This window comes from Dromiciops gliroides, chromosome 2, assembly GCF_019393635.1.
Source record: "Dromiciops gliroides isolate mDroGli1 chromosome 2, mDroGli1.pri, whole genome shotgun sequence".
Classification (NCBI taxonomy): Eukaryota; Metazoa; Chordata; class Mammalia; order Microbiotheria; family Microbiotheriidae; genus Dromiciops; species Dromiciops gliroides.
Window position 1 is genome coordinate 98,819,692 of NC_057862.1, and position 12,872 is coordinate 98,832,563.

Here is a 12,872-nt window from a genome sequence, read left to right on the forward strand (position 1 = left end):
CTGAAATCTGCCTGCTCATCATTTCCTATAGCACAATAGTATTCCATTACATTCATATACCACAGCTTGCTCTGCCATTCCCCAATTGATGGGCATTCCCTTGATTTCCAATTTTTTGCCACCACAAAGAGAGCTCTTATAAATGTTTTTGTATATGTGGGTCCTTTTCCTTTTTTTATGATCTCTTTGGGATACAGACCTAGTAGTGGTATTACTGGGTCAAAGGTTATGCACAGTCCCATAGGCCTTTGGGCATAGTTCCAAATTGCTCTCCAAAATGGTTGAATCAGCTCACTACTCCACCAAAAATGCATTAGTGTTCCAATTTTTCCACATCTCCAACATTTATTATTTTCCTTTTTTGTCATATCAGCCAATCTGATAGGTGTGAGGTGGTACCTCAGAGTTATTTTAATTTGCATTTCTCTAATTAGTAGTGATTTAGAAGTTCACATTCTAATTATGGAAACAACATGCAATCAACAAGATAGATACAGAATAAATCAGATAATCTCAGAAGAAAAGGATCAGGAAAGGATCAGGAAAGACCTTGTAGAAAGTGGGATTTTATCTCAAGCTTGAAGAAGCCAGGAGGTAGAGAAAAGGAGAGAATTCCAGACATGAGGGGCAGCCAGTGAAATGCACTGAGCTGGGAAATGGAGGGCCTTGGGTGAGGAACAGCAAGGAGATCATTGTCTTTGGATCATAGAGCACATGGAATAGAGAAAATTCTAAGAAGCCTGGAAAGACAGGAAGGGGCAACATTGTGAAGGATATTAAAAGCCTGTATATTTGATCCTGGAGGTAACTGGGAGCCACTGGAGTTTATGAACATTGAGACTTAACTTCTCCTGTGCTAGTGAATGCAGTTTTATGAAGCACTCACTATGTGCCAGGCACCTTGCTAAAGTATTTCAGCCTGGAGGTGTTAGAGAGCTATTTTAGTGTATTGGTTTTGTGGGTAGAAGGGGATATAACATGGTCAGGCCTGCACTTGAGGAAAATCACTTTGGCAGCAAAATGAAGGATGGATTTGAGTGGAGAGATACTTGAGTCAGGCAGCCCAACCAGAAGACTAATGCAATAGTCTAAGCATGAGGTAATAAAGGCAATGGCAGCATCAGAGGGAAGAAGAGAGATGTATTTGAGATGTTGCCAAGGTAAAATTGACAGGCTTTGGCAACAGCTTGAATATGGTGGGGGGGGGGGCGGGGGCGGTAAGAGATAGCAGGGAGCTGAGGATGACATCTAGATTTTGAGCCTAGGAGAGTGGGAGCATGGTGGTGCCCTTGACAATAAAGAATTTTGTCAGGGGAAAGAGAATGAGTTTTGGACATATTGAGTTTAAGATGTCTACTGGACATTCAGTTGGAGATTTCTGAAAAACATTTGGAGATGTGAGATTGGAGGTCAGCAGGAAGAATAGGGCAGGATAGGTATATTTGAGAATCATCTGCATAGAGATGGTAATTAAATCCATGGAAGTGGGTAAGATCACCAAATGAAGTAATATAGTCAGAAAAGAACAGAGAACCCAGGAGAGAACTCTGAGGAACACATATGGCTACAGGGTGTGACCTGGACAAATATTCAACAAAAGGCACTGACAAGGAATGAAAACTCAGGTCAGGGTTGTGTCTTAAAGGCATAGAAGAGAATATTAAGGAGAAAAAATATATTCAACAGTGTCAGAGATCAAGAAGAATGAAGACTGAGTAAAGGCCAAATTGGATTTGGCAATTAAGATATTGGTAACCTTGGAAAGAGTAGTTTCAGTGAAATGATGAGTTCAGAAACTGGATTATAGGGCATTGAGAAGAGAAGTAAAGATTCCTATAGTAGAAGGTTTTCCCAAGGACTTTAGCCACAAAAAAGGTAGAAGATGATAGGGATAGAAGGATCAAGTAGGGATTTTTTTTAAGGATGGGGGAAACCTGAGCATGTTTGAAGGCAATAGAGAATTAGAGATTGAGGATAAGTGAACAAGCATGGATGAAAGAGGGGGTAATCTGTTGAAGGAAATGGGATGGAATAGGATTGCTTATGTAGGTAGAAGGGTTTGCCTTGTTAAAGAGTAGGACAACTTCTTGTGAGACAGGTGAAGGAAGAGATAGTGGTAGAAGGCATTTGAATGATATGGAATGAGGAAAAGGGGAGGTGAGGGACCTTGTGACAAATGACTTCAATTTTTTCTGTAAAATATGAGGCAAAGTTCTCAACTGGGTGAAGGTAAGGGAAGCTATGGGAGATTTGAGGAGGGATGAAAAGATTGAGAAAAGTTGCTTTGGAGAGTGGGATAACGAGTTCATAAGGGAGGTGTAGAAGGGGTTGCTTAGCAGCAATAAGGGTCCAGTTGATTGCTTAACATAAATTTGTAGTAGACCCAGTCAGAATGATGTAATTTTTCTCCACTTTTGTTTAGTAGCATGTGTGTAAAAGCCAGGGTGTCAGGTTGTAGGAGTAATCCAAGATTGAGTCTTGGCAGAGCATAATTGTTATTATGATAAGGGGGTTAGAGACCCAAGAGAACAGGACAGCATAGAGTTGAACTGATTTGTCAAGGAATTAAGATGGGACAAAGAGGAGACAATGGCTAGTACAAGGATTGGAGGTCATGGTATTGAAAAAGAGTAGGGTTTGGTAAGGGAAGGAAGAGGAAGGGGTGGAAAGCCAAAAAATTATGGTCAGATAAGGGGATTTCAGGATTCTTGAACATGGATTTGGTACATTTGTGGGTGACGGCAAGATCAGAGGTATGACCATCTTTGTGTGTGGCTAAGGTAGGGTAGAGTATTTCATGGGAAGTTAGTAGTTTGAGGAACTGAATTTTTAAGGTATTTGAGGGAGTCAGTATGTATGTTGACCTTCCCTTGTATGAGGGCAGAAATTAAGGAGAGAAAAATTGTGAACCAGGTATTAAACTCATTGAGGAAGAAAGGGGAATGACCTAAAGGGCATAGACAATAGCTGCCAGGATTCAGATTGGGTGATATATATAGATTGCATGAACTTCAAAGGAAGAGAAGTTTTTGATTGATGAAGGTAGGGGGAGAACCTGGAAGTCTCCATGGGGTCCAAGGAGTATTCCAACTATATGGTATTTACCAGTGGACTGAGGAGAATGGGTGAAGGCTCAGCCTGAGAAGCAGTCACTATTGGGGAGCTAGGTTTCAATAAGGAGATGGAAGAATAGGAAAGGAAAAGAGTTAGGATAAAGGGAAGTTTGTTGCTTATGGAACAGGCAATCTAGAAGGCATGAATGTTTGGTTGGAACTTTGGGGTAGGAGGGATGAGAGAGGTGGAAATAAAAAATTGGGTCATGGGGGAATGAAGTGATACCCTAAGCATTAGTAGAGATATTAAGAAGGGAGGGTTTGATTGGGGGGAGGTGGAATATAATAAGTTCTGATTTAGACATGGTAAACTTAGGATGGCTATAAGACATTCAGTTTGAGATACCCAGTAGGTAGATGGAAATAAGAGACCAGGGGTCAGGAGAGAGATTATGACTAGATAAATTGATCCGGGAGTCATCATCATAGAGATAATGATTGAATCCATGGAAATTGATGAGATCACCGAGCAAAATAATATAAAGGGAAAAGAGAAGAAGACCATGGACAGAGCCTTTGCAGTACTTTTGCACTGTGGAAACTGGCATTTGGTGACTACACTTTGGTTTCTTTCTTTTCATTTTGCTTTCTGGTTTTCTTTCAGAATTTCTTGAATTTTGTTATCCAGGTTTTTTGTTTAATTACACTCTTCTGGGAGTTCAATAATTTAAAAATTATTCTCCTACCCTGTTTTCCAGACCATTTGTTTTTTATAGTAATAATAATGGCTATCATTTCTATAGTATCTACTACATGCCAGGCATTGTACTAAGTGCTTTACAAATATTATTTCATTTGATCCTTGCAACAACCCTGAGAGATAGGGGCTATTATTAACCACATTTTGAGGAAACAGGTAAACAGGTTAAGTGACTTACGCAAGGTCACATAGCTAATAAGTTTCTGAAGCCAAATTTGAATTCAGGTCTTCATGATTCCAGCCCAGCACTTATACACTGCATCACCTAGATGACTCATAGTCATAGACCTTGAACTGATAGGACCTTAGAGATCATTTAGTCCTTAATCCTTAGAACCTACCCCATTCTTAGAAATTGGTGTAGTATAAAAGACTACTGGATTTGTAATTACAGGATCTGAATTCAAATTCTTGTTCTCCCACTTAATACCTTTGTACCCATAACCAAGTCACTAATTTGTAATTTCCTTATCTACAGATGAGGAGGGTTTGACCTATGTGACCTGTAAACTCCCACTGTAAAACTCTGATTCTGTCATATTCTTCCAATTTTGTCTTTTTGGCTGCTCCTTTTCTTATTGTATTATTGAATTTCTTGAGTTTTTTCCTCCATTAAAAAAAATGGTATACTTGTTTGCTGATTTTCCAGCTTTTTCCTAAGCTGTTTATTTTTCTTTTGAGTTTTTTATTTAATTTTTTCAAGAACTCAAGAATTTTAGGATGCAATAATCCAGTTCATTCACATGATCCATGATCCTCCAGACTGTACCATATTCTATTTGAGATCCATTTCCAGTTTGAACTTGCTATTTAAAAAAAATCTAGATTTATATCATCAGTAGTATAGGGATGTCCCTTTGAGGACATTCTCTCTACTTGTACAGGTCTGAAGCTGTTGTGCAACCCATGTAGGAGAATGTTTGGCCTGGAAGATGTAAGATTTAGAGGTGGTAAGAAAGCTGTCTTCCAATATTTAAAGGGCTTTTTGAAGGGTGATAGATTTGCATTGTTCCTCCTGGCTCCAAAGGGCAGAATTATAAGCACTGAGTAGAAAGTTTTAAAAAGCCAAAGTGAGCTTTGATGTAAGGGAAAAACACTTAATCGTCGGATTATCTCAAAGTGGAGGGGGCTGCTCTAGGAGATAATGGGTTCTCACTTAAGTTTTTCAAGAAAAGTCCACACAGCTACTTGTCAAGCATGTTGTAGGGTAGAGGGGAGAATACCTTGTTTAGGTATAGATTGAATTTAGTGACCTCATAGATCACTTCCAACTTAATAATTTTATGATATCTCTACAAAACAAGAACAGAAAAGATATATCCTGTGAGGCTATGACTTAGTTGATGATTAATGCCAGGTTTTACCCAATTTGTTCCATTGCATCAAAAATGGTGGCATTTTTAAAAAGCAAACCTGTATCCAGAGGACAGGCCTATCTTTTAAATAGTGCAAATAACATCTATGCATGTTATCTAGGTCAAGCCTCTTGAAATTCAAATATATATTCTGTAGTTTACCACCACCTCTTGACTACAAGCCTAGTGCTAAATGAATGTAGTAAAACATTAACTTATATTTTTACATGATTCTTTGGAAACTTAGAAAATATTCCTACTGGTGTGTGCCAAAACTTTTTATATTAGAGACTATTGAAAGAAAAAAACAACAACCTAAGAGAATATCAATAACTACCAACCTATATATGAAATTCCCAGTCTATATAAAATGTTATGAAAATAATCTATGCTTAACATCAAGATTTTAGTGAGAGAATATTACTAAGGAACAGGTAGGCACAGTAGACCACATCTTTTTTTTTTGTTAAGTTGTTTTTCAGTTGTGTTCAACTCTTTGTGACCCTGTTTGGAGTTTTATTGGCAAAGATACAGGAGTGGTTTGCCATTTCCCTCTCCAGCTCATTTTATAGATGGGGAAACTAAGGCAAACAGAGTTAAGTAACTTGCACAGGGTCACACAGCTAATAAGTATCTGAAGTTGGATTTGAACTCAAGAAGTTGAGTTTTCTTGACTCCAGGCCCAGCACTCTATCCACTGCATCACTTAACTGCCCTGGACCACATCTTTACCATTACACAATAGACTGAAAAATGAGGTAATACAAGATTACTTATCATTTGTTGACTATTTTTAAAAAGTATTTGGGGGGCAGCTCGGTGGCACAGTGGATAAAGCACTGGCCCTGAATTCAGGAGGACCTGACTTCAAATCTGACCTCAGACACTTGACACTTACTAGCTTTGTGACCCTGGGCAAGTCACTTAACCCTCATTTCCTTGTCTTCCCCCCAAATTCTCTCCTTAAAAGGATTTCTGGGGCGGAGCCAAAGTGGTGGAAGAAAGGCAGTAAGCTCTTGGAACTCATGACACAATTGCTCTAAAAAACCTCCAAATAATGCCATAGGACAGTTCCTGAAGCAGCAGAACCCACAAAAGAACGGGCTGAAATCATTTTTACAGCCAAAGATGGCTTAGAAGGTCTACAGGACGGAGCTGCTGTGTTGGGGAAGGAGTGGAGCCTAACCCTGAGGTTATGCTGACACAGATGCAGTCCCAGGCAGGCCTTGCCAGAGAAAGAAACCCCCAGAGCCTCTGAATCAGCTGTAGCGCCATATCTTCTGGAACTCAGCTCACAGTCTGGTGAGAGGGCTGAGCAGTTAGCAGGGGAGAGATTATAGGGATCTCTACTGATGCTGAGGCTGAACTGGGGTGTTTCACCCCTATTGGGGACCAGGAGGTAGGCTTGAGTTATGGTGGCCCAGGTTGGAGAGGGGTGCAGGCTTGTTAGATCTAACAACCACAGTACACAAAATTTTGTTGTCTGGTTAATTAGCAGGTTGGCCTGAGGTTATCTATGGACCAGAGAACAGGCCAAGCATGTGAAGAACCTGACCCTCCTTAAATCATACCACCTTAGACCCCCTGAAGATTGGGACAGTATATCCTGGAAATAGTACCTCACTTTAAGAAGGAGTTAAAAGGGGGCAGCTAGATGGCGCAGTGGATAGAGCACCAGCCCTGGAGTCAGGAGGACCTGAGTTCAAATCTGGCCTCGGACACTTAACACTTATTAGCTGTGTGACTCTGGGCAAGTCACTTAACCCCAATTGCCTCACTAAAAATAAAAAAAAAAATTAAAAAGAAGGAGTTAAAAGTCAAGTAAAAGACAGGCAAGATAAGCAGACAGAGAAATATGAGGACCATAGAAAGTTTCTTTAGTGACAAGGAAAATCGAGGTGCACCCTCAGAATATGATAGCAGGGCTCCTACATCCAAAGCTTCCAAGAAAAATATGAATTGGTCTTAGGCCATAGAAGCACTCAAAAAGGACTTTGAAGATAAAGTAAGAGAGAGAGGGGAATAAATGGAAAGAGAAATGAGGGTGATCCAGGAGAGTCATGAAAAAAAAAAAATCAACAGTTTGAAAAGCCAAATTGGCCAAATGGAAAAGTAGGTACAAAAGCTCTCTGAAGAAAATCATTGCTTAAAAATTGGGATTGAGCAAATAGAAGCTAATGACTTTATGAGAAATCAAGACACAATAAAACAAATCCAAATGAATAAAAAAAAATAGAGGGCAGTGTGAAGTATCTCCTTGGAAAAACAGATGACCTGGAAAATAGATCCAGGAGAGATCATTTGAAAATTATTGAACTACCTAAAAACCATGATAAAGGAAAGAGCTTAAGCATCATCTTCCATGAAATTTTTAGGGAAAATTGCCCTGATATTCTAGAAGCAGAAGTTAAAATAGAAATTCAAAGAATCTACCGATTACCTCCTGAAAAAGATCCCAAAATGAAAACTTCCAGAAATATTATAGCCAAATTCCAGAGCTCCCAAGTCAAAGAAAAAATATTGCAAGCAGCCAGAAAGAAACAATTCAAGTACTGTGGAGCCACAGTCAGGATAGCACAAGATCTAACAGCTTCTACATTAAAGGATTGGAGGACATGGAATATGATATTCCAGAGGGCAAAGGAATTGGTGTTACAACCAAGAATCAGCTATCCAGCAAAACTGAGTTTAATCTTTCAGAGGAAAAAAATGGGACTTCAATGAAAAAGAGGACTTTCAGGTATTCGTGATGAAAAGACCTGAACTAAATGGAAAATTTGACTTTCAATTACAAGACGCTAGAGAATCATAAAAATGTAAACAGGAAAAGGAAATTAAGAGGGATGTTAAAACGTTAAACTGTTTATATTCCTACATGGGAAAGATGATACATCTAACTCATAAGAACTTTCTCAGTATTAGGACAGATGATAGAAATAAATTAGATGGAGGGCACAGGTGGAAATTGATTATGAAGGGATGATATTTGTTTTAAAAAAAACATTTGATTTGTTAGAATAAAGCACTAGCATGAAAATTCTTTTTCAACAAAGTGTCTTATGTACATACATCAAAATTATGTAGGATTCCTTGAAAGATTTAACAATAAAGAGAACCCTTTTCAATCATCTGATCATTGATACAAGGTATAAAACAAATATATGCTGAACAGGAGTATTCTTGCCCATGTTGAAGAGGAGACCCTACTCATTTTCCATGTCTAAACTGGCTTCTTTTGGGTGGTGAGTTTTTCCAACTGTTGCTAGATACTCTGCCATTTACATCAAGCCCCAGAACATCACTAAGCCTCCTGGATGAGACCTATAACCATTCACAAGTTTTACCTAACCATGCATCCAGCAAAAAACAAGTACAAGTGGATGAACAATGCCTGTTAACCAGAGTAGGTCATGCAGCTAGATAGAAAATCTATAGAGCTTATCTCTGTGCGTGTGTATCTTGAACAGACATGGTGACTGTATGACTTGAGGTGAACTCAGAGTTAAGCAAGAGCAAGAGAGCAGACTAGATTATCTTTGGGAAATTGCAAAACTTCTTCATGACCCCATACTTCTCTCTGGAACAGAGACTCATGTTTTTAATACTAGCATTCTATTGGTAGTATTGTACTATAATTCATAAAATACTTCAGACTCTGAACAGTTAAAAATGAGAATTACCCAGGGGGTAATAGAAAGACACATGTTTTGTGAGTGAGTTTTAGTAGTAGCAAGAAGTAAGAGGTGGGCAAAGTATCTCAGGTAATATTTGACCTTTGTGAAATGGTCTATGGACCCTGAAATTTAACTACTCTTGTAATAAGTACTATAAAACAAATGCTGAAAATGCACATATGTGTATAAAAAGATATACAGAGGGGGCAGCTAGGTGGCGCAGTGGATAAAGCACCGGCCCTGGATTCAGGAGTACCTGAGTTCAAATCCGGCCTCAGACACTTAACACTTACTAGCTGTGTGACCCTGGGCAAGTCACTTAACCCTCATTGCCCTAAAAAGAAAAAAAAAAAAAGATATACAGAGGTGTGTGTGTGTGTACACTAACATCCATATATCCATCAAGCTAGTATACCATGGAATCAGAATCACAGAATTTTATATAAATAGAAGGGTTACCTTCAGTGGTTACCTGGTCCAACTAGTATTTGGAAAAGAACCCCTCCTACAACACATCTGACAAATAGTTATTTAGCCTTTACTTGAAACCCTCCAGTGAGGGAAAGCCCACAACTTCCAGAGGCAGCGACCAAAGTAACCAAACCTTTCCATTCTCTCACCTGACCCTCATCTATACAGCAAAACCTCTAGTGGCTCCCTATTACTTCCAAGATCAAATATAAAGTCCCTTGGCACTTCCTTTACAACCTGGTCTCTTCCCACCTTTCCAGTCTTCTTATACCTTACTCCCTGCCACACACTTTTTGTCCAGGTAGACTGTCTTATTGCCTCATCCCTCAATCTCCCATCTTTCTGCCTTTTTGCTGGGTCTCCCTCCATTTTCTCCTCCTTTGCCTCTTAAACTCCTTGGCTTCCTTTAAGACTGAGGTTAGATACCACTTCATATGCAGGAAACCTTTCTTTTTTGGCTTGTTTCATTTTTATTTTCTGAATCTGAGTTAAGATCTCAATTTTATTTTCCATTAATTTGAACATAATTTTTGAGAGTGTTCTTGATCTCTTAAATTTTACTATTACTATGTATAGGAGATTCTGATAATTCTTTTATGTTTTCTTTGTTGAGATTTCTCCTTGCTCGTTTGTTGTTTTTTTTCCCCAATATGGTAATTTTGTTGTCTTTAGATTTCTTTGTCCAGCATGTACTAGGTCCTTTCCCCCCTCAGTCCTACCCAGATCCCATCAGATTCTTCCTTTCCCAAAGTTTTTCTACCCTAAAGACACTTGTACCTCACTGTTAGCCTTGCTGATACCCCCTAAAAATTCCTAGGCTTTTCTACAGCGAATCCCTTCCATATATATTGTCTCCTCCAATTAGCATATGAGCTCTTTTGAAAGCAGGGGCAGTCTTGTTTTCTCTTTTTATTCAGCACAGTGCATGGCATGTAGTAAACATGCTGGTGCTCATTTTCTTTACCTGGTCCCTAGGTGTTAAGCTAGATGAACAATAAGGACCCTTCTAACACTAAGGATATTCTCTGAATGTATTTGTAGTCTCCTTCCATCTTTTCAAGTCTGTTTTCAGACTTAATGTTTAGATTCACCTAAATAGAGAAGAATATCTTGATACATTTTTTTGGGACTGTTACTTAGTTGTTGCTCCCTTACATTTAATAAGTAAAAAAAGGGAAATATCCTAGGGATGAGTTGTGTTAATACAGTATGGCTTTATCTTTATCATATTTCCATGTAATTCATCAACCTATTCCATTGGATCATTATATTGGTGTTTTGGGTTGTTTTTGTTTTTTTTACAGGGTTTGCAGAACCATTTGAACAAGTGTCGTGGGAAATATGATCGCATTTTGGCTTTCCGACCTACGGGGTGGACACATTCTGAGAAGTTTGCCTCTGTAACAGATATTGTTCCCCAAACCAAAGGAAATATTTCAATATATGGTATAAGTGTTTAAGCTCTTCCACTTTTCATATCCATGATGACTTTATTATTTACAAGAGGTTGAAAACAAGATTTAGAAAAAAATTATAAATAAATTGCTAATTCCAGAACATTGCAGAATACACTAAGAAACTGCTAGTGTTTCAAGTTTTTTTCTGTTCTTTGAGTATATTATATAAAATATATCTTTGGTATTTTAAAAGATGCCTGGTAAATTTTGTTAAGTTGTTTGATGATGTGAAGGAATCTATCTACCATAGAATTAAAGAATAGAAATAATACTTCAATCCTGATTTTTGTCACTGTCAATAAAGGGAATTGTGAAAACTCTTAAAAGTAATAGTAGGCAATCACATAGCCAGGAAGCTTGGGATCTTTTTTTTTTTTTTAATTAGATTAAAAACAGGAAGGTGTCAGGTTTGGTATGTTGTAATGGAAGTTGATTTTAAATATCAGACCTTTGTTATTTGGGTTATTTTTAGTCTTAATTTCTCAGGTTTTCTTCCAAAAAGTCATCTTCAGTAAAAAGCAAGTGTTTCTTCTGTACGTCATTGGACCCATTTGGGAGGGTCCCTGTTAGCCTCTAAGAACTCCATTTCTAATTTTAGACCTTTATCCTCCAGTGTGGCTCCTCCACAGTTGGCCTGCCAGTGATGGTAAATAGAAGCTTTCTACCTTTCTTGCTTTTTCTTCCTCTTCTTTTGACTTATAAAAAATCAAGAATTTCATGCTCTTCATCCTTCTTGTTCTGCCATAGGTAATCTCAGACACTTGGAATCTATAAACCAAAAAGAAGTGGATATCATGTGTACCTATCTAGCAAAGATATATATATATATGTACATATATATGTACATATATATATGTACATATATGTGTGTATATATATGTGTGTGTGTGTGTGTATATATATATATATTTCTACTGGTTTACTAACAAACAAGACTTCGTTACCTATGATAGGAAATAAAAATCATTATATGTCTGGCAAAAGATTTTGACATTTTGAAAAGTTTCTTGTGTGCAAAATTTGTAGTAAATATGATTTTAGTAAAACAAAGACCATTTTCTTTTTTGTATTGTAGGAATCCCTTACAGTGAGCATAGCAGTTACCTGGAAATGAAGCGCTTTGTCCAGTGGCTCAAGCCACAGAAAATCATATCTACAGTAAATGTTGGTTCCTGGAAATCCAGGAATACAATGGAGAAATATTTTAATGAATGGAAGCATGAAGCTGGCTATTGATTAAAAGACTGAAAAATGACATTAAGTTGTCTGGCCCTGATGTGGATTTTTTTTCCCAACATCTAAATCCTGTTTCTCCATGCCCCCTTTCTTCCCATGAATAGACATGCACTTTATTTAAAAACCACATAGATATCTGTAATTTTTCTACATGAGGTTTGTTTTCTCTTCATTTACATTTATGATAAGATATCTGGTATGCTGACTGGCTGCCACCCCGAGCCTTCAATGAGAAAGTGAAAATGTTTTTCCTCTCTGTGTATAGCTTCCTTAAAATCTATTGTCTGTAGCCTGTGAGAAGTCAACAAGAGCAGACTATTGACCATTTTTGCAGACCTTCTTTTCTTTTTTGTAACTCTTCCTTAGGATCCTTTCTGGCCTGTGTAGATGAATACATAGTTTTATCTTCATTTCCAAATGGCTTCAGAGGGGTGGGAGTAGATTGGGACATATATGACAAAAAAGGAGCCACTACAATATGCACACCAGACTGAAAGTATTACAGATTACTTATTATATGTAGTAATGCATTCCATTTTTGGCAAGATGGCATTTTTATAACATATTTATGTTTTTAAAATAATAAATCAAATGAGTTCACAGAGGTGTGTGTGTGTTTTTTTCTTTTTTTCCTTCGAGGATTTAGGTTTATGATTTTCTTTTTTGCTTTAGGAAAATATTTTTTTTGACTAGGCATTCTCTGCATGTCACACAATAAAAAGTAAAGTGTAGAGTAATGCTAGGCCAACAAGATTTTGAATTCTGCAGTGCTTTATATAAAAATGTCTGCTTGTTGTAGTTTTAACCCTTTTATTATTATATATTTGTATATAAGATTATGGTTTTACTTCTTAGAGTAGTGTCAC

General features: G+C 37.8%; 1 protein-coding gene across 2 annotated transcripts in view; it reads left to right on the forward strand.

The window, feature by feature from the left end:
• DCLRE1A (DNA cross-link repair 1A) overlaps positions 1-12,031 on the forward strand; it is a 33,632-nt gene extending 21,601 nt beyond the window's left edge. Inside the window, exons 9-10 of one of the 2 annotated variants that reach the window (XM_043985448.1) lie at positions 10,618-10,759; positions 11,846-12,031. In XM_043985448.1, the coding sequence (XP_043841383.1) occupies positions 10,618-10,759; positions 11,846-12,006 (303 nt within the window). In that variant the 3' untranslated portion in view covers positions 12,007-12,031. The remainder of the gene's footprint in view (positions 1-10,617; positions 10,760-11,845) is intronic. The other variant, XM_043985449.1, reaches the window with a different exon arrangement.
• The last annotated feature ends 841 nt before the right edge of the window (positions 12,032-12,872 follow it).